Raw genomic sequence first — 26,622 nt, forward strand, 5'->3', positions numbered from 1 at the left:
ATGTCCCGGTGACGACGACGGCGATCCCGACCACGAGTGCGCACGCACGCGAGCTCGCACGCACGTATTCGCCCGCGTGTACCCGCGCGAGAGGGAGACAGAGAGAGAGAGGGAGAGAGAGCGAGGGAGAGAGAGAGAGAGAGAGAGAGAGAGAGAGGGAGGGAGGGAGGGAGGGAGAGAGAAAGAGAGAGAGCGAAAGAAAGCCAGAAACAGCTGCCGATGCCGCAATGAGGCTGGGCCCGATTATCCTATCGTGGGCCACGGCCACGGCCGGCTGGCTGGGCCCGTCGAGCGGAATCACGGCGACGGCGACGAGGGCCCCGCGCTCTCGGGACTACGAGCTCTCGACGGAGTTCTTCCTGGTGCCGTCCGATATCGGACACGGCCTGGCGAGCGTGGCGAGCGTCATCAGCGTGCCGGCACCGAACCGGACCATCACCGTCTTCAGGACACCGCCGGGCGTGAGGAAGAGCCAGGAGGTGGATATGCGACCGACCCCGAAGTCCTTGCTGAAGCAACGACCCTGGGCGCTGCCGCTCGCCGGGCTCAGCGCCGCGGCGATGCTCCTCATGGCCGGCTTCGAGGTCTTCGTGCTGTTCAAGGTAGGTCCGGAATTGTTTAACAATTAATGCGCGCCTACGTTGTCTCTTTGTTCGCTCGTTGCGAATGCTTTATTTCCTGCCCGAAGGGAGGAGGTTTACGGAGCGGATAAACGATGTGTGAGCGGTTTTCTTTCTTGATTTCTTAATGAATATCGAATCTTTTCTGAAATGAAGTTCTACGACGGACTGTGAATGTAGAAATTTTATTCGCCGGAATGACGCGATATATAATATTATGTATCTTTATAATTGGATCTTGTAAATGATCGCTCTTGATTCAATCATGATTATTTGAGGATCTCTCGGTTACAAGACTCTCTCTTTAATCCTTTTTTTTTTACTTGCTGTACTCGAGTTACTATGTTTGCGCTCAAATTACGTTTGTTTTAACGCGCCAATCTTTTCCCACCTTCAATCCATTCAGTCTCATTTGAATTTATACTCCACACCTCCGCCATATAATTATTTTACTTGTCAACTGACTATTTATTTTTTTACAATACTTGTCACAATTTATTTGAAATTTTATTCTAGAGCGTAATAAATATTGTCACGTCCGTTCGCACGTTCTCGCGATAACGTAATTTCACTTTTCCGCGTTGTACGAAAAATGTGCGTGCGAGGCGATGTTGAGGAGCAAACTGGTCCCGCGGGTGAAATGGAACGCGTAAACATCGATAAGATTTGTCACTCGGCGATCGCGCAACAGCAAGATTAATAGAGCTCGGAAAGGAACTCGCCTATCGGCCTATCCTCGCCGACCCACTATTAATCGTTTTCGTTTCGACAAGCTCCAGTAACCGGCGCTGAGGGAATTTCGCCGAGACCTAGGCCCAGTTTACGCTCACGTCAGACCGGCCCCGGTTTTCTCCCGGTCGCACCCTCCGACACGCTCCATTGAGCACTCTCGGCGAGAAAAGCCGAGCTAGTTAAACGCTGTGAGATTAATTGGCCTCGGAAATTCGGAATTTCAATCGGAGAGAAAGTAAATCGAGAATGACCGGACAAATAAAATTAAAGTTTCATTAACGTAATATACGACGATCCACGAAATTTGTCAAGCTTCCTGGAAACTTCAAGAAAGTTTATATTCAGAAGTTTAGTATTTTATAGTTGGAAAAATATCTCCTCTCTATTTATTTCTAGGAACACACGGTTGTTCTTATTTCTTTTTCACTAATACATTCCGAGATACCACAAGACACTCGTAGGAACATTTTAAGAATATTCTTCAAGAATATTTGAAATATTCCATAGGTCATTCTTGTATATTTATCTTATGTTCGTGGAACATTCGACTGGCACTGCTATAAATCTTTTTCGAATGTGAATAGAATAATCTATCGAATGTAGCGTGTCGGTTATATATGGTATGATCACAGGTTTCACTGCATTCTGCATAAGATAAGTGTATTGCACAATAAACAATGTGCAATACACAAACTCGATGAATATTAAAAAATTAATCTGAACGAATATTCGAAAAACGTTGTTCTTTAGTTATGAATATATGATTTCTAATTGTACTAATCTGTATATATTTATAGAATATTCATAGAACTACGTGTGCTATCTGGGTTTTGCATAAAGAAAGAGTGTCGAAATGTATTAGTAAAACGTAGTGAAAAGTGTGGAAAATAACTGATTAATTTGTGAGTAAGAAACGAATCGGCGCGAGGAAGGATATCGGTTATTTTAATTGGAGAAATTAACATCGGCTCCACGTGAGCTCACTTCAAGTTTAATCCGCGCATAATTATGACGCGCGAGCGGTTACGGTCCACTCCGCGCGATTCGCATTTCGCGTCTCGATCCTCTTTACGGAATTAATAGCGTGAGAGCGATATGGAGATCGGTACTTCCAGGACTCTTGATAATGCACTTTTGTGTCTTGCAGAGTAGTACGCGCAAAACCACCCGGGCGTATCGAACGACTCGATGAAAGTGCATTTTGTACTTTAAATGTAAACGTATAGTATAGTACCAAGCACTTTACAACGGCGGCTGTATATTTAGGATCAATTAGTTAGAACGTTAATATCAACATCTCGATATCGTAACACTACAATTATAACAAACGAGGCTATCAAGATGAGCACAATAAGAAATGCTAACGACTTGGCGATTCAAATGTCTCGGTTCCGGTACTAATTGCAAGCCGGAGCATCGCGGAATATCGTTCCAGTATTACTCAAATATCCCAGAACTTAAAGCATACAGAGAACATTTCTGTGTAAAATATTCCAGTTTTTCAACTATATCTTTTTCCACGTTTCTTCCATTTTAGAAACATATTCGTAAAATAGCTTGGAATTTATAAGCCTTTTTCTCTGAAATTTCGATGAGAAATATTAAAGTTAAAATATATATATTTTTCCATTTTAGAAACGTATTCGCGAAATATCTTGATACTTGGAAAATTGAAGAATTTAGAAGCACTTGTCTCTAAAATTAATTTCTAGTATATTTAAGCGGTGCGAACATTGTTCTTAATTAAGAAGAATCTCAACAAATTAAAGGAAAGTCTTTATATATTCAGTTGCACGGTTAGCAAGATTGCTTTTTGCGTCATTCGCAGCTCGTCGTTCTAAAATCACGTTCAAAGAGCTACGCAAAAGTAACGTGAATGATAAAATTACTTCCTTTTATTCGCAAAATAATAACCTTTCGTCATTCTTCGCGGCATTGTTGTAGGCTAGAGCAACGGCACCGAACAGACGACACTTGTTTCTGGGCCAGGCGTTGCTTCTGGGCCTCTTCCTCCTGGCGGGTCTCTCCGCCGCGGCCTCTCTCAGCCAAAATCCGCTGTCCTGCGCCGCTTTCCGGTTGGTGGGTCTCCCCGCCGCCCTCGTGTTCGCCGCTCTGCTGGTCAAATGCGTTTTCCTGTTGTCGTTGAACAGCGGCGTGTACCTGCCGGCGCCCTATCAGGTAAGCGATCGTATACAGAGTATCTCAGAATCACGAGCGGCTCGTCGTCTAATTTAACTCGTATTTGCGTTCTACAAATATAAAAGTCACCGCAATTTCTAATAAGCAACGAAGACTCAATACGATACCACGAATTTATTTCTCGCGCAAATAATTATTTTGATATAGAATATCGCTTCGAAGCCGGTCGAAATAGAGCCTAGCATGGAGAATGGAAAGTTAAAAGGAATACCGGGGCGTCGGTCGACGAAGTGGCGAAGTCATTTTGAAACGCGTGGAGGACGAGCATATCGATAAGATTACCGCACGGATAATCAAAGTAGGCATCGCGAGATACGCATAAGTGCAAATTGTAACGTCATTTTATCCGTCTCCTCCTGCGGAGGAGAAACTCCGCGCGCAGCGGAGCGACGCGCCGGTGATCTTTTTCATCGTGCACGCGCACCGATCCGGATGTTCATCTCGCACGGCCATTTGTACGTCGCGAGCGCGTCCCGGATTCCTCCATCGCACCCTTCATCCCCCTTTCCCTGCGTTGCGTCATCGTACCGTACGCGCGACGATTAATTATGGGCGCGCGCGTGCGAAAAACCACGGAGGCAATTATCGCGGCGGTGTATTGGTGCGCGCGCTGAATGACAGGCGTGGCAGGACGTGCGCTTCTCGCCCCGAGGAGGCCTCCTCCCCGCAGGATAAACATCCATTTTTCACGTTCGACGTGCCTTCGCCTGTACCCGGCGCCTACGATCTCGCGCCTTAGGTAGAGGAGAACTCTTCTAAAGAGAGAGAGAAGAAAAGAAACACGAGAAGAAAAAGAAACGCCGCGAGCGAGCGGGAACGAAATCGGGAAATCGAGTCTGTCCAGATCGCGCCGACAAGATGCGCCGGCCGGTGAAATGTAATTACATTCGCGTAATTAAGAACGCTGCCGTTGAAATGTTTGATTAGAGGAAAGTGGCGGCTGGCCGATACGCGCGAGTGACATTAATAGGATTTTAACGATGTAATTACAGCCCTTGTAGACGCAATCTTCTCGTGTCCTTAAGACGGAGAGGATGTACGAGAGCGGAGATTAAATTTCCAGCGAGGAAACGCGCGCGCGCGCTGAAACACGTGGAAATTTTCCGCGCGTACCCCCGCGCGCGAGTAAGGCCGTTCTATTTCTCATATGTCACGCGCGTTTGACGTCACGCGCTTAAAAGAATGCACGCCGGCGGTGCCGATGTCACCGCAGGCCGTTCACCTTTAATTAAAGGCGATCGACCAGGGGTAGACGGCCGCGTGAATCTTATAGAGGGGAAGTGTAATCGTGCGAGGGCCTTTCTTGTCTCGGTTCTCGATGCTGCAGGCGCTGGTGCTGGTGTTCGCGGTGTTGGTGCAGGTGGCCATTGTCGGGCAATGGTTTTACGGCGAACCACCTGCGGTGATCCAGGTGCAGCAGCAGCAGCAGCAGCAGCAGCAGCAGCAACAAGCGACGGGCCAAAGCTCGCCAGCGTCCATCACCTCCTGCAGGACCCCGCTCGGACAGATAGTGGCTTCCCTCGGGTAAACTTTTGCGGCTGTTAAAGTCCCTCCCTCCCCCAATTCGCGGCGAGGAGCGAGTCGAATCGTTCGCGCCCATCTACCCCAGCGGAGTCGCGAGAAATGCTATTTGATAATCTTATTTAATTTGCACCGTTTAACAGTCTTCCGCTGTTGTTCTGTTTATTTTTTATCTTTTACCCTTTGGTCGAAATTGTTCGAGTTGATTATCATTCTCAAGAATGATCAGCAGCGATGATAGCCTCCCAGTCAGCGAAATGTTAGCAGATTGGCACAAGATTGGTAGCAGATTCGTCAGAAACCCACACGAAAACCATAGCCATCTGTGTCCGCGTTCGGCTTTTGTTTCGGCAACGGAGTAAAACGTACTCTCTAAAAGTCAATCAGTGGATTATCACTGAAAGCAGTAAGTATACCACTGCGATTTTCAGTGGTACACTTGGGACTGCAAATCAACGACTATTCGCTGATTTCAGTGTTAATCCACTGATTGATTTTTAGAGAGTACGCTGTCAACAGATTGTCGGGCAGAAACCGAGCGGGTCCAGTTACGTGAGCAGATTTTGTTGTATTTCTGCTGGCGTGCTGGCATCGAATACATCAGTTCCTGCAATCTGTAGTCTTTCTGCCTTTAAAATTTCTAGTGGGCATTTGATGAAATCTGTTCTGACAGATTTGGCTAACTGGGTGCCTCTCTAAGAGTCAATCAGTGGATTACTGAGAACAGTAAGTAGTCACTGATTTACAGTTTTAGGCACACCGCTGCGATTTTCAGTGGTATACTTCCCATACGGCACGGCATGTCTAAAAGACATCTTTAAGACGTCTTTTTAAGGCCCGGTTTTTCATTTTCTGGTTAATTGTTAACCAGAGATTAGTCGACTCTCCGTCTCTTCTCCGATAACAACATAGAAAAAGAAGGAGAACCGACTAACTTCTCATCGACATAGAGGAAAGTACTCCTTATATGAGATAAAGGAATTTCTGTTAAATTAACGGGCATTATGTGTTGATTCCACCATGAATTTATTGCCCTCGGAGTGAAATCTGTTTAGTAGAAAATTCATTGTTAGACCGCGTAATCGTGGCGAAAAAAGATTTATGATTGAATTTGGGTGTTGAAAAATCTGCTCTATTTCGTATTAGAAACCTATCTCGTAATAGAGGACTTTCCTCTACGTATCTAAAAGACGACTTGAAGACGTCTTAGAGACGTGTTTCAGACATACGTGTTGTTTGGGTTATAACTGGCAAATCAGTGACTATTCACTGTTTTCAGTGATAATCCACCGGTGGACTCTTAGAGAGTTTGTAACGATACCTTGGCTAGGGGTAAACGAAACTCCTTTCCACGGTCCTCACGCGGATTCCAGGTATCCCGGGGCGCTATTGGTGGCAGTGGCATGTCTAGCGGTCCGTGCGCGAGGTGTCCGGGACAATAATCGGGAGGCGGCCTTCATCGGCCTGGCGGTCGGCCTCTCGCTGCCGATCTGGATCTCCAGCGGGATCGGCACGCTCGCGGCCGGCAGCGAGGGCGACCGGGAGGCCTGGCTGGCCTACGGCCTGCTCGCCACGTCGCTCTTCGTCTTCCTCACGATGTTTCTGCCGAAGGGACGCCAGCTGGCCGCCCTGGGCCGCGAAGGGCCCGCCGCGGTCATTCGCGATCGCGACGACGCCCTCAGCTCCCTCCCCGGCAGCGGCTACTCGCCCTCCTTCTTTCACTTCAAGCCCGCGGAGGCGTCCCTGAAGAGAAAGATGCATTACCACAGTGCCGGTAGGTCGTCGAGCCCTTTTAAATAAACAGCGAGAATAAAGCCGTTCACAATAATGAATGCGTTCAACAGTTAAGACGCGCAACAATATTATCGCGACGATCTCTCTCTCTCTCTCTCTCTTTCCTTCTTTGCTCATTCGAATATCCAAGTTTCTCTCGCCGCGCACGCACGTTTCGCGATTACACCTCTCGGCGCTGCAGCGCGCAACGTTCCTCGTTCCGATTCGTTTGTTCGATACCCGCAGGGTAGATCTTTAGGTCATCGCGCGGTAGCCGCTAAAAGTGCGGACAACGTAATCGCGCGCCGAATAACGGAAGTGCGGTCACGACCGGCGGGATCGGCGGCGCGTGAAACGCGAATGAATGGGTAAACCGAGAAAGTAAATAAACGGGACGCGTATTTTTATTAAAAGGAAGGGAAAAAAAATTAGAGTCCCTCGGGAATTAAGTTATAAACGGAAATCGCTGAAATCGGCGATCCCGCTGTCCCTCCGTAAATCGCGGGATAGAGCTGCCGAGCTGAAATCGAGGGTAATTAACCGGCAATCGGCCCAAGACTCCCTAGAGAAGATGGTAATGGCATCGTAATTGGCGTAATCGTTCCCTCCCGTACCTCCCCGCCCTCCGCCCCGAGATTATCATAACGTGGAAACTTCTAATTATAGATCGAGTCGCACTGGTCTCGTCCGGGATACCCGGATGCAGCGCCTGCAGGCACGGAGGAAGTCCCATATACTCGGACGGTAAGCCGTCATTATTTATTTTCAGAATCGCAGTCGGCCGATCGTTACTACGTATGCCGTATACGAAACCACCCTGTTGCGCGCCGTGACGTATCGTGGCGGCGCAAAGACCCCGGGACGTGGGCATTTTCGCCGGTTTCCGGCACGCGGTCGGTGTCCTTCGCGTCACGCAACAGCGCGAGAGGGTGACGGGGCACCGACAAAGGCGCCATTCGATCCGAATGTGATACGTAGTAATTAACAGTCTTATAGCGAATTCGCTTGCTTGCACCATGGTAGTAGGTTCACTCTCTGTCGGCCCCTTTGATCCTTGCGGTCCCGATCACGCGGTATTCCGCCATTATTCTGGGCAGCAATCCAGCGACGTATGTGTGTGTGTGTGTGTGTGTGCGCGTACTGTGTAGTTGTACTCATAGTATACTAGTATACCCACTCTCTGTCGGTCCTTTGATCTTTTCGGTTTCGATCACGTGACGTTCCGCACGCAGTTGAAAAATTTGTGTTAAATTTAACAGATATCACATGTCCCAAACGGTCCACACAAATTTTTGTGTTAATTTAACATAATATGGATATGCTAAATGATCACACTAATACTCTGTTAATTTTTTAATTTTTTAATCTTAACGAATCCTTAACGAATCGTTACTTTACAGTTACCTACTTTCCTGCGATGAAAAGAAAAATATCAAATCTGCATTGATCTGCATTTGAATTGTTAAGTGTCGATAAAGGCGTTTATGCGCAAATGCAAGGCCCAATGCGATCTGTGGAGGTTTAAAGAATATATAAAGTAACTATTAATGTAACTATTCAATTAGTTACTAGCTAACGAAAACATGTAACTGAATTAAGTTACAGTTACATATGGTGAGAGAGTAACGAAGTTAAGTTAAAGTTACAAAAAGAAGTAACTGTAACTGAGTTGGAGTCGACTAAAAGGTTTCCCAATGGTCGATGCTAATGACGTCGTCCTGCATTTTCTACGAACCTAAGTAAGCTTTAGGTGGATCAAGTGATTTTTTTAGAAAAACCCATTGGGGAAACCTTTTAGTCGACTCCAACTTGATTTTGGAATTTTTGGAGCCCGATATCTCTGGAACGTTAAATAAGTACTCTCTGAGACTGACGTCTCTGTAATCAGCTTGACGAGACCTTTCGTTCGGATACCTACTTTGGGACCAAAATCGAACGGGGAAAAAAATGGGGCGACTTGCCTATGGACACTTGTTCCCACTCTTTCGAGGACGACGCGTCGCTCTGCGCAAAGCTTTTAATCCTCGGCCGAGAGAGATTTGCTTAAACACACGTGTTCCTCCACCGAGCGCGCTCGCTGTACGCCGGTATCGTCCGCGGAATCTCGGCACTTCCTGCCCTGGCCCAAAACTTTTCCTCCGTCACGCTAACGCCCTCGGCGACCTTCACCTCGAGCTGCGAGAACGAACGAAGGGGCGGAAAACCGTGCGCGCGGGAGGGTGGGAGAGACGGGGTGCGCGCGGGGCGGCGGAGAAAGGGCGGAGGGGGAGAAAGTCCGTGGCGGAGGTCAATCGCTTCTTGCCTCGCGACGCTGGCGATACGAGACGAGAAGGAGGGGGAGGGCGGAACGTGGAAGGGAGAATGAATCCCGTTACACCGTGGACCATGCCCTCGTGAAACGGCGACGCTAATCGCGGTGACAAAGATCCGCGCCGCTGAAACGGAATGAAAAGGCCTCGCGAGCGGATCTCGAGGCACGCTCCGGACACCAGCGGCGGGGCTTTCCTCGTCTTTCCCTCGTCCGAGAAGCCGAGTTTCCCAGATGTATTTCCCTTCGGAGAGAACAACAATGCTGTAAGCGGGAGTTTCACACTTTCTAGAGACACATAATGGAAAAGCGCGCGCGTTACGAGTTTCTAGATCCTATTCAGCTCTATTCGAAGGGAACGCGCCATTGTAACGGGGTCGCGCCCGTTACTCAACGTGTTACGGACCGCGCGAGGCGGGAGCGGAAAAACAATTAAGAGAGAGAGAAAAAAAAGAGAAAGGTAAGATCGCGGGGAGAGAAAGAGAAAGAGAGGGAGAGAGAATCCCTTCGTCGATGCAAATCGTCGGGGGAATTGCGATCGTTTCGCATACGATGCGCGACGACGTAGATCATAGCCGGATCGTAAATCACAGCTGGATGACTTTCACCCACGCGCGATACGCATTTACGTTAAAGAGCCCGGCGCTGCTCGTGTCCATTGAGCGGGGAACGACGTAGCACACTTTGTAACGAGCGTGCACGTCGGCATCGCGCGCGTGTGCGCGCGCGCGCGCGAGGATCCTCGCGTCGTATCCTCGAGAAATCGAGAAACACGCGCACTTTCGCCCGCGCGGATTCGACACGACGACCCTGTTCTTCTCGGCAAGAGCGAGGAAATTTCCGCGCGGACACGTCGCTCCGTCGGCAGGCGCGTCCCCCGATACCGCGATACGGATTTCTTCTGCGGCTCCTCGCGCGAGCCTCGTTATTGCGAGCAAGGCGTGAAATATGCGAGAGATTACGAGCGAGGCGAAGGTCGCTAGCCTCCTCGGACCAGCCGAGCTGGTTCGCGACCCTCGTTACGCGAGGCCGCGACATCTCGCTGACAGAAGCTTCCTTTATCGCCAGTCCGTGGCGCGTAGCCCGACGACTGCGAAAAGAATATCCTACTCTGGGGGAAAAAAAGACAGTTTGCAACCCGTTTTGGGGCCCACAATTAGTAATCGAATTGTTTGGATTGTTCGTAAAGGCTATTCTACAATTGCGTAAACGTGGTTGTTAGCGGTTGTACAGTGTTGTAAAACACAGTTTTAAACTAGCATTTCCGATTGTAAAGCCTGTTGTAAAAGATGGCTGAACTTGATCTTCCACGACTACAACGATACAGGACGTAAAAGCTAACTAATCATTCATTTCAATTACGACGTATCTCACTCTATTGTATATTACTTTGATGTACAACATTTACTACTATTTCTACTCCTACAACCCTACAACTACGTTTACGCAATTGTAGAATGGCCTTAACTCTAATCCTTTACGACTTTTACCCCGCGTAACTAAAAATCGCATAGTATATCCAAGATTTTAAAGTAATGCTAATCAAGTCTCTCAATTAGTTCTGCCGACATTCAGTAACGCAAAGATAATTTTCACTCAAGAGACACTAATCTAAATGTTAAGTTGCTTAACTACAAAAAAAAACGGTCAAAATTTTTCCCAGAGTAGAGTTACGAAGAATTCAAATAATTCAATTGCTAATTGTGGGCCCCAAAGTGGGTTGCTGTCTTTTTTCCCCCCAGAATAGGAGAGAAATGGCGGCGAAATTCTTGCCATTCTGGAATAATGCGATATCACAACGGGAACTGGGATATGTCTTATTTCATGTCTACCGTTTCACGTTGCGAGGATTGTTGTAATTGTTCAAATTATCTCAATGTACCATTTATAACTAGATTTCACTAAGGCGAGAGAGAAAGAGAGAGAGATCTTATAATCCGCGAGTGTAAAGAGAGAGAATAAATTACGAGAGCAGCAGAGCAATTTTAACAACAAATTATCTAATTAGAACGTATAAGCATTGTATGGATATTACAACTTTTCACGCGTATACGCGGAGAGAATTTTTCCTTCCTGAAAATCATGTAATCGAGGGACAACATGGCATTTTGTAGAATCTTATGGGAGCTTTTTGAAATTTTACCATACACATTTTACTAATAATTAAAACTTAGTATACATTTTACTAGTAGAATGTATAGAGAAATTTCAGGAAGCTCTCGCAAAGTTCCTCGAAATACCACGTTGTCCCGCGATCACAGGATTTTCATGGTGAATTTTTAGAGAAAATTCTCTCCGCGTAGTCTCCTTTGTGCAGCGTAATTTAAAATAATTGTATGGTCTTTTATATTATGTATTGAAACTTATGTTAGCTGCTGTAATCAAGAATATGTGTACAATGAGTATCATTATATTAATTATTTTATTGCTCAATTTATTACATGTATAATTGAATGATTGTCATTATATTAATTATTTATTGCTCAGTTGGTTACATACATATATAATTGAACGATTGCCATTATACTAATTATTTATTGCTCGTAGTAATAGATGTTATGTCATTCTATTCCAACAAAACGATATAAAAAACGATTATAGGTATAAAAAGATTTCTTATATCTATAATTCTCTCTCTCTCTCTCTCTCCTGCTCTACGATATTTTCTCCGTGTAGAAGAAAACAAAGGCTGCAACGTCAATTGAAGGACTCGTCAGAGAAGGGACATTGTATCCGCAAATTTGTCACATTTCTGCCAAGAAAGGTCTCTTCAATTCTTCGTAAAAAAAAATGCGTTAGGCGCGTACAGCATCGAGAGTGCAGTTTAATTAAAGATTAGGCTACACGTGTCAAGGCGAAGACGAACACGCGTAATCGCCTTGTAACGACAGCTGCGAACGACGAGACCTACTTGAGGCCCGACGACTTGAAATTACAGTCGCGCTTAACGCGCGCGGCGTAACGAGGGCCCTCGTCCCGGTTGCGCGCAACGCGATTTCGATTCCCCCCCCGTATCTCGATATACCGTAATATCCAATCGTTAATCGCGCGACCAAAGATGACCAGACGGCGTGGAAAGTCACGACCGGATGCGCCTCTCCGTTCGATACCGAGTAATAAAAGTATTTCCCGTGGCTGCAAATTGAGGTGGTGCACAGGGGGGCGCGGTTCGCTCCAGTTTTCCGCGCGCGGTCCCGATTCTCTCTTTAGCAAATGAATCGTCCCGCAGCAAATGCGCGCTATCGAGCGAAACGTATAAACACGTCTTCCTCTCCCTCTGTTTCCAGATGTGCATGGACCGATGGAGACATTCGTTTTGCCACCCGGTATGTACCTGAGGCCGGAGGATGCCGGGAATCTCTACACGACCTTGTCGGCCAATCCCAACGTGTTCTTCCAAAGGGCTGCCCATCCCGGGATGATGTACTGAGGCGGACGCTCCTCGACGACCGCAGGGGCCCCGTGTGTGCGCGTCGCGTCTACGAGATTAGATTACGGGCCGCTGATTGTTGATCTCTCGTCACTGTAAATAATCGTCGTTATCAGAGAACTCGGTGAACGATTCTCTACGTACTTGCTCGTAGCTCCGGACGTTCGTCCGGCCGGGAGTATCCCGCCGGAGAGACGCGTGTATGCGCGCGATCAATTGCGGATCGCCGCGAGCGATGAATGTGAGCCTGCGTGCTGCGAATCACCGATACGCGAGGGATTCGAGCTGGAAGGCGCGCGCGCGCGCGCGCGCCTCCGGAGTAACGCAATAAATGTTACGACAGATTTCATTTTTTATATGCGAGAAACGTCATTTCCCACTCGTCTTCGACTGCTCGCGCGCGGACGCGCTCTCCCCCGACGACACGCCGGCTTGCCCGCGCGGCGCACGATATTTGTAAGATATGTGCGAAATATTTTCAAGATTTATAAATAGAGGAAGGTCCTCTGTTACGAGATAGGACCCTGGTATGGAAAATTTTAAGCGAGGGACGACGTTTATATTTATTTACGGAGAGTTTTATCGACAGTTACGTTGTTTGTGAAGAGTTTTGCTGATGGTTACGTCGTTCCCTGGTGAAAATAGAATTTGGAGCGTAAATCGAGTGTAAGGGGAGAGTGACAGAAGCGCAAACGAAATGTAGGAAGCGTAATTTGGAACAGCAAAGCGTAAAAGCAGCGTTGAAGTTTCTTTTACGCTTCGCTGTCTCAAATTGCGCTTCCCACACTTTTCGTTTACGCTTCTGTCACTCTCTCCTTACATTCGATTTACCCTCCAATTTTTATTTTCACCAGGGTTTGGAAGTACGTTGCAAACACCTGGTTAATTCTCGACCGACAATAACATTTTGCAAACAGTTCGGGCCAGTTTCACAAACATCGGTTAACTGTTGACTGGAGTTCGGTCGACTCCCCTATCTTTTTCCATCTTATTATTTAAGAAGAGACGGAGGGCGAGAAGCCGACTCGTCGCGGACGACTTGGACTCCGCGATTAGTCCAACCGGCGATCGATTCGATCGAAATCGCCTATAATTTGCCGTCCCCGGTCCCTCTCTCCGTCCGTCAAGAAGTTAACGATTCTACGCGCGCTAACAAGACAGTACGGGGATTCTGTAACTTGCTATCGAGATTTTTCGATAACGTTAACTAGGAGCGGCCAATGAAAATCTGCGCCTTTCTCGAAGATCGTTCTCGCCATTGGCTGTCGCTAGTTAAGGGGATGCTGGAGCGATTCTGCACTTTTGCACCTTTCTAATCTAGAAACTATCAGTTCGCGGAAACACTTGTGTAATATACAAATTAAATGACTTACGTGTACAGATCGAAAGCAGCTTGCTATTCCGGCTAAATGAAAGAACAATATGGCATCACTGAAACCAAGTTTGTAAGTCTAACAAGAAATAATAGTGAGCAACACACACATACAGTACATGTGGTATGTGTGTGTTGCTCACAAACTTACAAACTTAGTTTCAGTGATGCCATATTGTTCTTTAATTTAGCCGGAATAGCAAGTTGCTTTCGATCTGTACACGTGAGCCATTTAATTTGTATATTACCCAAATGTTTCCACGAAACGGACAGTTTTAAGTGCAAAAGGGCGTCGATTGCAACTTACAGAATTCCCGTACAGGTATTGCTCGGCGAGTCGATCGCCGATCGAGTCGATCGGAGAGCCAATCGACCGGCGAGTCAGCCCGGATATTCGCGGGAGGCCCCGTCATCGTCAGCTGACGCGGCGTCCTACCTTACGCGCGACGAGAAGCGGGTCAGAGATCGCGATGACGAGGAAAATCGTGGACGCGCTCGATCGCGATCGATCGGAGCGGCGCGCGCGCGCAGAGCTCTGCGGCCGCGGTGCACTCGCCCAATGACAGATGTCACGTGGAACGCGGCGGAGAGAAAAGCTATTTCCCCCCCCCCCCTTCCGCACTTGTCAACAACATGGCTCCGTAGTACGACGGCATCGCCATACGGAGTGATCGCGTGACCACTGACCAGATGTTGCTGGCGGCAGCAAACGCGACGACACGCGCCGGCGGTGCGACGGTTCCCTCGCGGCCGGCATAACCGCGGACGCGGGCACGAGGAGCGGTAACGCGATGCGCGCGAGTTCCTAACCTGTTCAGCGCTGCGCGGTGCCACCGCGATGTGAGTCCGCTTCTCCCTACGCGAGCCACGTGAATTCCTCGTAGAATCCTCTGTCCCTCCCGTGTCATCGAGCGGTGCCCCCTCCCCCCCCTCCCCCCGAAATGGCGTGTCCGGTGGAACGGCTCAGGTAAGTCGAGGAGACGTGACCGTGGACCTGGACGCGTGTCGTAGGTTATGTCCCGCGGAGGGCGCACAGTGATGGGCAGAATGGTTGCGACACGGTTTTTCAACGAGTCTACGAACGTGCACTTAGATTCGGGCCGTCAATTCTGCATCTTGCAATGTAGCGAAAGTAGCTGAAAACGAGCAGCGGCTTCAGCTCTTTCCAAGGGGACAATTGGAAAGAGGCAAAAATACTCACTTTCGTCAGACACAGCATTTGGACCCCCAGGTTTGCGCTCCAAAACCTTTTCTCGGAGGGAACTTCTGCTCGAGGAACAGATCGAAAACGCCCAGAGTGGTTTCGGAATGGCCGTCGTGTAAAATATTCCTCGGAGAAGATTTTGAAACCCTGAGAATGCGCGTTCCTAAACTCACTTTAAACACGAGCGTCGCAACCATCTTCTGTCCGTCACCGCACGTGTCTATTTTAACTCGTTCCTCTACGCAAATAGAGTCTACTTCGTCACGTATAATGTGGCCACAAAGTTCCCGGATCCCAGGCAGGATCTCGAGCAGCTCCTGGGCATTACACCTGGCGACGAGTCCAAGCTGTGGCCAGACTTGTATTTCATCGGGTACGTTCTACGGCGTTTCCCCGCGTGTATCAGACCCGGCGATAAGGCGCGTGTGTTCTTTCAGTTTACAGGAAGTTAAATCGCAACCGCAAAATATAGTATTGGACTATATACTGTACGAGGATCCGTGGACCAGGGCCTTCAGGTAAGTCCGCCAAGATTGCGCGGCTTGTATTCGGGAGTCTGTAATTGTATTCGTTTGGGGGGGCGAAAATTAAGTCCCGACACGTTTGCAGAGACGTGCTGAAGAAGTATGATTACGTGAAGATTCGCTCGCAACGACTACAGGGTCTTGTTCTGAATGCTTTCTGTCTGAGGAAGCACTTGACGCACTTGAGGCTGATAGAGACTCAGTACACCAAGACGGGTCTCGGTGGCATGTGGGTAAGAAGGCAGTGTGGCAACGGCAATCGCCGTTTTACTAACGACACGTCGCTCCTCAGGGAAACAAGGGTGCGGTGAGCGTAAGAATGAACGCCTACGGAATCAGCGTTTGCGTGGTGAACACGCATTTGACTCCCCACGACCACCTGCTAGCCGATAGAATAGCAGATTACAATACCATCGTGACAGATCATACTTTTACCGCTCCGTTTACATCGAGAATATTATATCACGAGTACGAGTGTTTTTATGCTGAACTTAGTACCAGCTACGTTCTCAGTAACGTGTAATAAATATATAAACGCTCCTTGTTAGTTACATATTTTGGATCGGTGACTTAAACTTTCGGCTCAACGGAGAGGAGTTAAGCGCCGTCGACATCGAGTTACTAGTGAAGCGAAATCAATTGGGGGAACTTCTCGAGAGAGATCAGCTGAGGGCGGTGATGAAGGAGCAGCAAGCTTTCGCCGAACTAAATGAAAGTAGCATCGCGTTCCCGCCTACTTACAAATACGAGTTCGAGTCCCAGGAATTTGATCTCAAGTAAATTATAATATAAATGCGAAAGTATAACGATTAAATATGAGGCATACATTTGCACGCATGAAAAATGTAAATGAAAACGTTCTGCTTTATTATACGTGTAATTATTTATTTTACGCAGGCGCAGACCGTCTTGGACTGACAGGATTTTGTACAAGGTAAATGCGGTAGACATATACGACGACATAGAAATTCACGCTGAGCAGCATACTTACAAGAGTCATCCCGAATACAGTGTTTCGGACCACAAACCTGTAACTGGAGAATTCGATATCGTGGTAAAAATACAGTCTTGCGGCATACCATTCTTAGATCATGCTACATGTAAATGACCAAAAAAAAATTATTTTTTTTAGGTCAGACCTAATGTAGAAGATCACAGTGTGGAATTTCAAGATTGTACTGTAGAGGAAAATTTTATATCTTACAAACTGCAGAGAGATTTCACCCCGGGCAACGGAGACTGGATAGGTCTCTTTTCTAACGAATTCTCCAGTTTAGATGATTACATCATTTACGAATATGTTAGCCGCGGTAAGTTTCTCGTTTCATTGCATTCGTTCCTGATGTCATTTGGTATCATTGTTGCTGTTGAAATGTTCTATTAATTACTTAATATCTAGGTAAACCAACATCAGTTTCTGACGAGCCTCACGCGAACACGGAACGAATATCGTACAATGACTCGGCGCTTCGTCTGTCAGAAATGTATTGCTTGGTGTACGTAGCTCAAAGAGGAGATCTTGTGGAGATCTTGGGCGTGAGTCCGGAATTTTCGGGTCCTCGTAGATCAATCGAACAGTGCGTTTCATCTACATAAATTTTATAGCGAAGTATCAATTTACTTAAAAAAAAAGCTTGCGCGTGATCGGTAATCGTCTTGTTAAATGACTAAATATCAAACTTTGTGCAATTTCCTAGAGGAACAAAAATATTTCCTCGACTTGATTTTCCTATTTTGTCATATCTCTCTCTCTCACAATCTTTTCTGCAAATAATATTTTAAATAGGGTGAAATAGGTTTATTACTCAAAGTTGTGAGTAGGAAAGTGAATCAAAAAAAAAATATGGCCTTTAATCAAAGGGTGCTTTTGGTAGGGTGTGGTAAGTTTATAAATTAGAAGCATCGCGAAAAGAACAGCCGATGCTTTGCATGTAGGATTTAAAATATTTAAATGTTACTTTTGGTACCTGGTTTTCGCACTCTCGGGCTGCCGCTTGGGGTGCGCCGCGGCGTATTTAACGTCCGCTTTAGATAGAGCTTGCAGTGAGTGCACCGTCACGTTTTTCTGCACGCGAGATCTTCCTCGAGCCATTAACGCCCGCCGTTATTAGAGAATAGGATAGGTGTGCGACCAGTTTTCCTGCCTCTCGAGCGTTAATGGGCTGTGACGAGTGCGCTCACGGTTTTTGTACATCATGACTATTTTCTTAGCATAATTTTTCGCAGAAAATTTGGATTCTGGCAAGGTACGCTTGTTATTATAAAAACCATGTTTGTTATATACACATACATATATATGTATAGCGCGCCGTTGGAACAAAGTAAACGAACAAATACAACTATGGTTTCAAAGGGAACGCAAGAATAAAGGATATTAATATTTTTTATTCATCTCGACTCATTTTGCTCTACGGGTCTATATTATGCATGATTTAGTCAATAAATTAATGCCTACTACGAGAATAAATAATATACTAGCTACATACAGAACACAATAACACGATACAACAACAATATTGTGTAGAACCTGTTTTTCATGAAATCCAGCATAATACGCGATATTGATGCGTTGCGGCGAACTCACAGTTGTGTACAAACGCGTTCTGATGTATTACCCTATTCAATATCCTGCACTTCTGTTTGGCCGTAACTTATTTGTAATGCATTAACATAACACGTCATGCCGGATTCGCGAAATAAAGGCTTTGCATAACGTTGTTATTGTACCATACTGTTATGTCGTTCAACAGTAAGCACGACGCGTAAGGTATAAAGGTATAAATGATACATTATCAATGTGAACATCGATTTTACGGCGTAAATTGAAGCACTACAGATATCGTCGTAACAGCCCGACTTATGACGCATAGTTATTACTAACAAGTAGCCGCGCTTTTGATGAACATCGATTACAGCCGCTTCTCACACTTTCAATTGCGCCGCGATTGCGCTCTTATCACTTGAGATCCTTGAGCGAGGTCCATCCGTTCCCCGTTTCCCTACGGTCGTATAATTAACGCAGAAACGTCGCGACATAGCATGCGCTATATTTCGCGGGGCCGGACGAATTATACGTTGTGTAACACGTTACCTTGCAGAAAAAAAAATGTATTTTCACACAACGTCGCAATTTAACCGCGACTCGACGCGCGCGAAGTCACGCTGTACGTTCCCTCTCTGTGGATGCACTTTGCTCGGAATTAAAACACGCTGCGCGCATCTCGACACACGCATTGATATTTACGAATTACAAATATATTGCAAAAAACGAAGACTAGAACTATTACTTAACGCGCGATTGCGATTTAATTAAGTATAAATAATCTCCTTCCAGCGAAAGTGTCGGGTCTCGCGAACTAATTTCGTGCCGGCTCGAGTGGAGTTCTCGAGTGGTTCGCAACAAAATTGCATGAATAATACATTTCAAGTCTCTTGATGAGCGTCACCGGTCGAGAAGGCCGCTTTGTTTGCACACAGCGAAGTTAAAATAACTTGCGTCGACGTCGTGAGATCCCGGCGCCTTTCTTCCGCCGGTCCATCGGTTCATCGGTTTATCGATCGCTGCGAATTCACGGCTGATATCACTTCGGCCAACCGCCTGCGTTAAATGCACCGTCCTTTTCCTATTCAGCGGAGAAGAGATCTCTCTCGAAAGACTTCTAAGAATTATTGAACGATCTGTCTGATCTGTTAAATGCGATATCGCCGTTTATCACAGGCAGTAGCGCCAGGTCCATGCTTCCGACGTCCACTTCCATGGTGTCTATTCCCCGTATCTTCTGTATTCGATGCCAAACGATGTCCCTGATGGGCCTCCTCAGGACGAACAGGCCGAAGACGAGGACACCCTGAAGCGCGTTTACCAAATCGAACGCCGTCCAGTCGAAAGGGTCGCCGCCGACCCCCCAGGAGATTAATTCCATCATCCAGTTGAGACCCATGAGAAAGAAGAGTACAAGGCAGACGATGAAGATTCGCTTGAGTCTGCGGAAGAGCCTTTGATCCGCCCGATCGGAATGCTGGTTCCTCGCCAGGCGTCTCAGCGCGAGCTCTTGCTGGTACCGGCTGATCCTGACGGCGGTGATTATGAAGAGGATCATGTTCACCAGTAGGAGGAGGCCGACCGGCACGTAGAAGTACGGCAGGGCTTCCACGTCGGCTGCAGGCAGAGCGGTAATAATTAATACTCCGACCTGCCCGGATATTGGTCAAGAGATTAAGCGAATGCGGAAGGCTCGAATTACAATGAGTTTTCATCGCGACGATGGGAATTGTTGGAACCATTTGGACGAAGATCGAATCGAAAGCGTATCTATTTTATCTGACTGCGGGAAAATATATTTGTGCAGCTTCTTTGGTATTTGTGGCAATGAGACGCAGTGATAGAGACTCACACTTGAACCAGCAGCTCTCGCTACCGAAAGCGGGCTTGACGTAGGTCATGGGTATCGTAGGACTGAGATCCATCGCCATCGAGACGAGAATGAGGGCCGCTGGAAAGCCCCAGGCCCATATCGAGTAGTAGAAAAACAGTAGTTGAGGCTGGATTCTCCTGTACGCGCGCTGGTTCACGTGATGGCGTACCAGCAGCCACGTTTCGATGCACATCACGTTCAGCCAGAAGAAGCAGGCCACAAATGAGAATTGGATGACGAATGCTGAAAACGACGAATGCCGGCCGCAGCCTCTCAATCAATCTGCCTGTCATTCGCGTGTCGTCATACTTCCTAAAGCAAACCTGCCGCGAACCGACACGACGCGACGCCGCCGAAATTGTATACCGCTCGGTAAAAGTGACAGTCCAAAGTTCAATACTCAAGTTATACACAGGCTACTACTTGAAAATTAATCATCACAACTTGTTACCAGCGTCAAATTTTCGCCACGATCTTCTTGTAATAAGTTTGATTGAAATATTAGATCAAACGTTCAGGCAGCAAAAGAAATTCAGATTTTTGTGCTAGATTTTTCACAAATCACAATGTCTAAAAATTTACACCGTTATACTGTATTTTTATCTAACGGTGTCGCACTTGCAACGTGTTTCTCGTTGATAATTAATTATCTTACCTATGCTAACGCAAGCTTGAGGTGATAATTGCGCGCTTGCGAGTTGCGTAAGGGCCAAAGTGGTGAAGGCCAGTGCCAAGCAGCCGCAATAGTGGCAAAGGGCTTTCCCGTGGACGTCCCTCAATCTCGGCGTTATCACGTATGCCGCAATTGTGAGTATCAGAAAGGGAACTGAGATCAGCAGCCCGCAGGCGTAAATGATGACCCGCGCATCCGCGGTTGGGGCGGCGATGTCTGCAATCGTTGCATTCCATTAAGACTTAAGTGCGAAGAGACTTAAAACAGAAATAAGATGTCAAGGAATTGTCCAAGTTTCGTGATACGCGAATCTTTTATACAAACGATTCGTTATACAACTGTTTTCTTGAGGTGAAATTCAGCAGAACTCGGAAGAATTGTCGATGAAGATGAAACGTTTCGTACGAAGGATCAAAGATATGGATAACAGTTAGGGAAAGATCGAGAGGATTTTCTTTCAAACCAGTCCCCACGAACCTTGAAAACAAACGAGTGCCCTAAGTCCCATCTCGGGCACAACCTCCATGCAGTAATCCTTGCCGGGCATCAGCATAATTGGTACATGATCGATTCGCGGCGCAAAGATGGAGCCGTTCATCAATAAATAATACTCATCTTCGCTGCTTTCCTCCGGATGTAGCATGTACCTGAAAATCGCTTCGTCAAATACGTGCGCGCTTATGTGCAAACTCGAGTCGTCGGGCTTAAGAAGGATGCCTGAGTCGAGTATTCAAAGTAAATGAAGTTTTAATTTACTTTGAATACTCGCTCCAGGATACACACACTGCGACCGAAGATCTTTCCAAGAAATGCGTTTCTGTAATCAATTGCCCATGAGAAACGAGTTTTGCTTGTGCACGAGGAAATAATTCCCGTCTAATTGCTACGGAAATAATGTTGCATTTTACGGTGGAAAAGAATAGAATATAGCATTGCTTATCACAAGACATTGAATATTGCTCCTCGATATCGCGCGTGTATATCCTAACAGAAATTCGCGAACGGATCTACTCGAATCGATTCATCGCGCCACGTTGCAAGAACAAATTTTATCTTGCCAATCATTCCAATAATAATAATAGGAAAACAACTTTATCCGCAAAGAATCCCAATTAAATATTACATCGGGTTGTCCGCGGAAAAAGCGCGCTAATTTTTTCACGAAAAGTGAAGGCAATGTACATATCTCTTTGTTCAGCCGATTCAATGCTATTTTATATATTTTTGAAGATTCCATCTTCTCGAAATCTTCTTACATTTCTTGGAAAGGAACTCTCAAGATTCGGACTACCTGACGTATTTTTAAACGTTTGGATCCGCGCGTTGTAATCTTCGTTGCTTTAGAATAGAAACTTTCTAAACACTCAAGAACTTTTCTATTCTGCAACTAATCGACACGCTTGAAAAATTTGCCGTGCGACCAATGTAATATCATATCACCTTGTGCAAGTGTAATTCATACGCTGTTACATTTTATCCGTTCGTACTCTCTGTGTCGTTCTTTATCAATCATTCGTGAACAATAGCGCGATGTCACTGTCATCTGTCGTCGCGTTACACGTCTAGCGAGATTAAACGCCTCTTTATGATTTCATCTCCGTCGTTTATCGCGATACGATATAATTTTTTTTCATTGGAAAAGGAAAATATTCTTGGCGATACGTTATCTGCCGCATGGAGGCGGCAATGAGTGCGCGCGTGAAATCTGAACTTGTAAATTACTTTCAATAAGATACACAATTGCTTCTTCGATATATCATAAGTATCCGAGGAATGCAGTGTATCGAGAGTGCGCTTATCAGTACATAATATCAATTACACTTTTCTCGATCGAAGAAAGCTATAAATAGGTTCATCGTACGATTTCCACGTAACAAGATGTACTTGCAATTACGTAAGGCCTGTGGGCATGTCTCGCGCGATTGTTCTTTGTTAGATTTTCTACATTTTACGCGATTGATAATTTGGCATTTGAATCGATAGGTATTAGAGTTGACAGGCCATCTCGTTACAACACGAAAACGGGGTCTTATCGCAAAGTGTGACCAACCGGCGTTCCGATCTATTGATAAAGATATCGACAGTACGAGGTCTACGTATTTTACATTACGTAACGGACAACCTTCGGCAAGTTGGTCTGTAATGTCGAACTCTCGACAGACTCGATCGTTCCCAAATCTTTCTACATAGTAAAAAATAAAATGTTAATGTTAATATTTTTACATGTCCCAAAAAGTCCACTCAAAATTTTAAGTTAAAATAACATTTATCGAGTGTGTTACATTTTTACAAATTATCAATGTTAATTAATCAACACTATACTTCACATTTATGTTCTTTCAACCTTACGTGTGATGTTATAAAAACAGCCGGGATAAGTAAACTGTACGAATAGTTACAAATTAGATTAGTTGAAATAACTTTTGAGAAATGTCGATGTTACACGTTTTGGTTGATTTTGTGAAATATTCAAAAGGTGTTGCGAAAATAGTAACATATACGCTTAATGTTAATTTTACATTGAATTAAGAATCAAATCTTGCAAGACTACCCAAGTGTTACATTTTTTAAAACTTTGCACGCTTGTACAACCCCGAAAAATATTTGACCCCTATTTTTTTATTTGTGCTCATAAAGCATTTTAAGGGTAGGAACTGCCCTCAAAATATTGACAAATATTTTTCGAAGTTGTACAAGTGTGCAAAGTTTCAAAAAAATCAGCGTGTAACACTTGGATAGTGTTAATTGTTGGTGACACAAGGAAAGTTTAACATTTGAGCACGCGATTTTTTACTGTGTACGGATTCTCCCCCGTGTTCCCCATGTACGTACTTCAGACTGCAGGGATTTCCCACGATGGCGACGAACGTCTTGTATTCGTCACCGGGCACCAGCGCGCCGGTGCGATTGAAGTCGCTGAAGAAAGGTGAAAAATACACCGTCGTGTCGTTCGAGGAGACGCAAACGGTACCCCCGTCCGTGTCTTTTACAATGACCTCGCCTATGGAGCAACATTTCCCCACCAGTGGCAGTTGCCTGTATTCCTCCGGCACTACGGTCTCGTTTTGCTAAAACGTAGACATTGAAAGTATTTTGCGATTGCCCGATGACACCGTCGATACCTCGACGCTCCCAAATTCGGGGAAAATGCAACTCGGGACGCGTCGCCAGCATAAATAAGAGGATAATGACGTAAACGACAGAAAACGCTGGCGTTGTTGGCGTTGTAAACTTTCGCTGACGGAAACTGACTCGGCATATTTGAAGATGGACTTTTGAGATCGAGAGGCAAAGGAAATGTGAAATTTTTTCCCCGCTTGGGCACTCCTCTGCGAAACAGCCTCTACACAAGCGAGCATCGATCGTCGAGTAAACAACGGTACGTAATATTTCTTGCGAACTCGCAATCCGCAAATTGAGAAATTGAACCGCGGGTTTCCGAAGAATTTGTAGCGTCCATAGCAATTTGCCGATTTGCATCGAACGAACGTCCTCTTTTAAACGCTTCTTTTAGACTGTCGTTTTTATTTCAGCATCTCGATCTCTTATGCAATCTCGCGATCTCAGAAGAGATCAGATATCTGCGTAGAGCTTTTACAACTGGGGTTATCTGGACAATATCAAGAAATTGGTATCAATAGTGGCCACTCGGTCCAAATATAACTTGGCGTGAGGCGCGGACAAATAAATATAAAATGTAATTGCAGGCTGGGCATGTCATAAATGTCGAAGGCGAAATTACTTACCCATGGGATAGGATATATGGTGGGTACCACGTCACTCGTGCACGCGATTGGCGTCAACAGAGACGCGAAAAGGACGCAGACGCGAATGAGTCCCATCCTGAGCGGAACGGTTGCGCCTTATCAAAGTCTAATCGAGTCAATGCGTTCGTGTCCCGGGATTTATACTGCGTCAATCTCTGAATTAATGCGCGTCAAGCACCTCGCATTGAGCATAACTCGAACTTTGGATTTTTCAATTATTGAACTTTGCCAATAGTGAATTCGGCCTTGCTCCGGATGCACCGAGCGACTACGCGACGCGGCACTTGTCCCGGCGACATTTAGGCGAGACTGGCGCTCTCGCTCCTCTTTCGTCACTCGATATCATATTAGATCTTGCACATTTATCTCGTCACACCCTGGTTGCACCACTCGTCGATAAGTCTTCCATGTAACGCGGGCGTTATTTGCTTAATGCCGGTTGCCGGTTTTAATTGAAGACTTCAGTCACTTTTCTCCCTCTTTCTCTCTCTCTCTCTCTCCCTCTCTTGTGTCTGCCGGTGGCTTTGCAGACTAGTCAGACAGGTGAATCCGACGCTCTCGAGAATTACGAAATCGAGACTAGCGATGCATTATCGGTCGATTCTCCAAATATCACCTATATATGTATATCGTTATCTCGCGCTCGCACCGGCCTTTTTCAGAGATTTTTTTCGCACGAATGCACGTGTCATCGATCACACTCGGTGTCGGTGCGAGCATTAAGTCATCCGGAAATCCCTGCCGGGTCCCAATCGATCCGAGACACCTACGGCGTCAACGAAGAAGACGTTATCGTACGTCGCTAGGACGTCGACTGAATCTCGTCGCGAGGCTTAAGTCTCGAGATAGCGAAACGGCCCCAAGAAACAAGATCGTCGCTTATACACGCAGCTACTTCGCAGTTTTATTGCGGCTTTATAATCCGGATCGGATTAAGGCAACGTCGTCTGCACGACGGGGACGTCACTTTGGAGAATTAGGAGCGCCGTATCAGGATGACGGGAACGACGAGAATGGTCATTGACCTACAATTCCCGCTCGTCATCCGAGAGGTGGCTCGCAAAGAGCGGCGAGAAGCGAACTTTATCGTAGTCCTGCGGTAATTTCCGCTCATTAACTCATTCTATATTATTTCTCCCCTCCCGCTCCAAGACCGGCCTTCAAAATTGACGTCTCCGCGCGCCGCGAAGGAGAACTTACGTGAGACCGTCGGAAATCCGTACCGATCCTCGCTGCCGCGGCGGCGACCACGTGCTCGCTCGACTCTCTGTCTTCGCGACTTATCGAACACCGTGTACAGCGGTTGATTGATTATCGAGGATCCACGCGCGCACAGGCACACACATACACGCACGTGCTTAATCGTCCGATCTTCACCAAATCGTTGTTTTTCTCGGCCCAAGTGCGACGTTATATCGAGTTTCCCGAAAGACGTCCCAACTTATCCGACCGATTTCGTCGTGTTACTCGCGAGCGTCCTCCTCGAAATTGCTTTCATTTCCATTCTAATCGGTGCGAGATCCTTTCGGCAGCCGCAAAAATCAGAGATCGGCAAGATCCACGCGGCACACTTAACGATCGACGTCCGAGAACCGACTGGCCGGACACCTCGATCCGCTGGTGCCTTTATCGAAGAAGAGAGAGAGGGAGAGAGAAAGAGCATGATGCACGCACTCCGACGAACGTGCCGATGGCTGAGCTCGTATACGTACGTTCGAACGTGATATATACGAAAAGTATTTCACGCGGGGGGCGTTATCGATCGTCGGGGACAGATATTTGTTCGATCTGGTCGATTCGCTAAACGCTCGCGTAACTCGCCATTCTCGGAAAGACCCGTCCCTTAGGGTGATTCGACCAAACTGCAATTAACTTGATCGGCAGTTTTTCTCATCACGTGTCTACAGTAATTTGTTTGCACGTAGCTGGTCAATTACTGAATTGTTAAGTTTTGGCTAACACAAAAGGTAGATTAAAAGTTTCTTCTTCAAGAGATCAAATGCATCGGGGACAGAAGTGTATAGAAAGTGCACTGTAAGCAATTCCGTCGGTTGGGTCAATTTTTCTCACCAAGTAGTGTCTAC

General features: G+C 46.4%; 3 protein-coding genes across 4 annotated transcripts; 2 read left to right on the top strand and 1 right to left on the bottom strand.

Annotated features, from left to right (window-relative positions):
* Positions 1 to 227: 227 nt before the first annotated feature.
* On the top strand, positions 228 to 13,847 carry LOC105559693. Its single transcript, XM_012008191.1, has 6 exons — positions 228 to 602; positions 3,297 to 3,530; positions 4,879 to 5,075; positions 6,446 to 6,846; positions 7,512 to 7,589; positions 12,441 to 13,847. Exons 1-6 carry the CDS (start codon positions 228 to 230, stop codon positions 12,581 to 12,583), a joined length of 1,428 nt encoding a protein of 475 aa, XP_011863581.1. The 3' UTR covers positions 12,584 to 13,847.
* Positions 13,848 to 14,599: 752 nt separating this feature from the next.
* On the top strand, positions 14,600 to 18,040 carry LOC105559695 (inositol polyphosphate 5-phosphatase K-like). The gene is made up of 9 exons (XM_012008194.1): positions 14,600 to 14,922; positions 15,410 to 15,532; positions 15,597 to 15,677; positions 15,769 to 15,916; positions 15,976 to 16,151; positions 16,232 to 16,459; positions 16,581 to 16,737; positions 16,816 to 16,993; positions 17,083 to 18,040. The coding sequence occupies exons 1-9, from the start codon at positions 14,897 to 14,899 to the stop codon at positions 17,277 to 17,279; spliced, it is 1,314 nt and encodes a 437-aa protein (XP_011863584.1). The 5' UTR covers positions 14,600 to 14,896; the 3' UTR covers positions 17,280 to 18,040.
* Positions 18,041 to 18,048: 8 nt separating this feature from the next.
* Positions 18,049 to 26,254, bottom strand: LOC105559694 (G-protein coupled receptor Mth2-like). Of its 2 annotated transcripts, XM_012008193.1 has the most exons (7): positions 25,739 to 26,254; positions 24,518 to 25,304; positions 23,604 to 23,839; positions 21,249 to 21,418; positions 20,754 to 20,987; positions 20,078 to 20,341; positions 18,049 to 19,842 (listed from the first exon to the last, which is right to left on the bottom strand). In XM_012008193.1, exons 2-7 carry the CDS (start codon positions 24,611 to 24,613, stop codon positions 19,343 to 19,345), a joined length of 1,500 nt encoding a protein of 499 aa, XP_011863583.1. In that variant the 5' UTR covers positions 24,614 to 25,304; positions 25,739 to 26,254; the 3' UTR covers positions 18,049 to 19,342. The 2 variants fall into 2 exon arrangements, with proteins under 2 accessions (XP_011863583.1, XP_011863582.1); XM_012008192.1 differs by having other exon boundaries at positions 24,518 to 26,254.
* Positions 26,255 to 26,622: the final 368 nt, after the last annotated feature.

This window comes from Vollenhovia emeryi, unplaced genomic scaffold, assembly GCF_000949405.1.
Source record: "Vollenhovia emeryi isolate VEMERY1.0 unplaced genomic scaffold, V.emery_V1.0 DF939260.1, whole genome shotgun sequence".
In the NCBI taxonomy this organism is placed as follows: Eukaryota; Metazoa; Arthropoda; class Insecta; order Hymenoptera; family Formicidae; genus Vollenhovia; species Vollenhovia emeryi.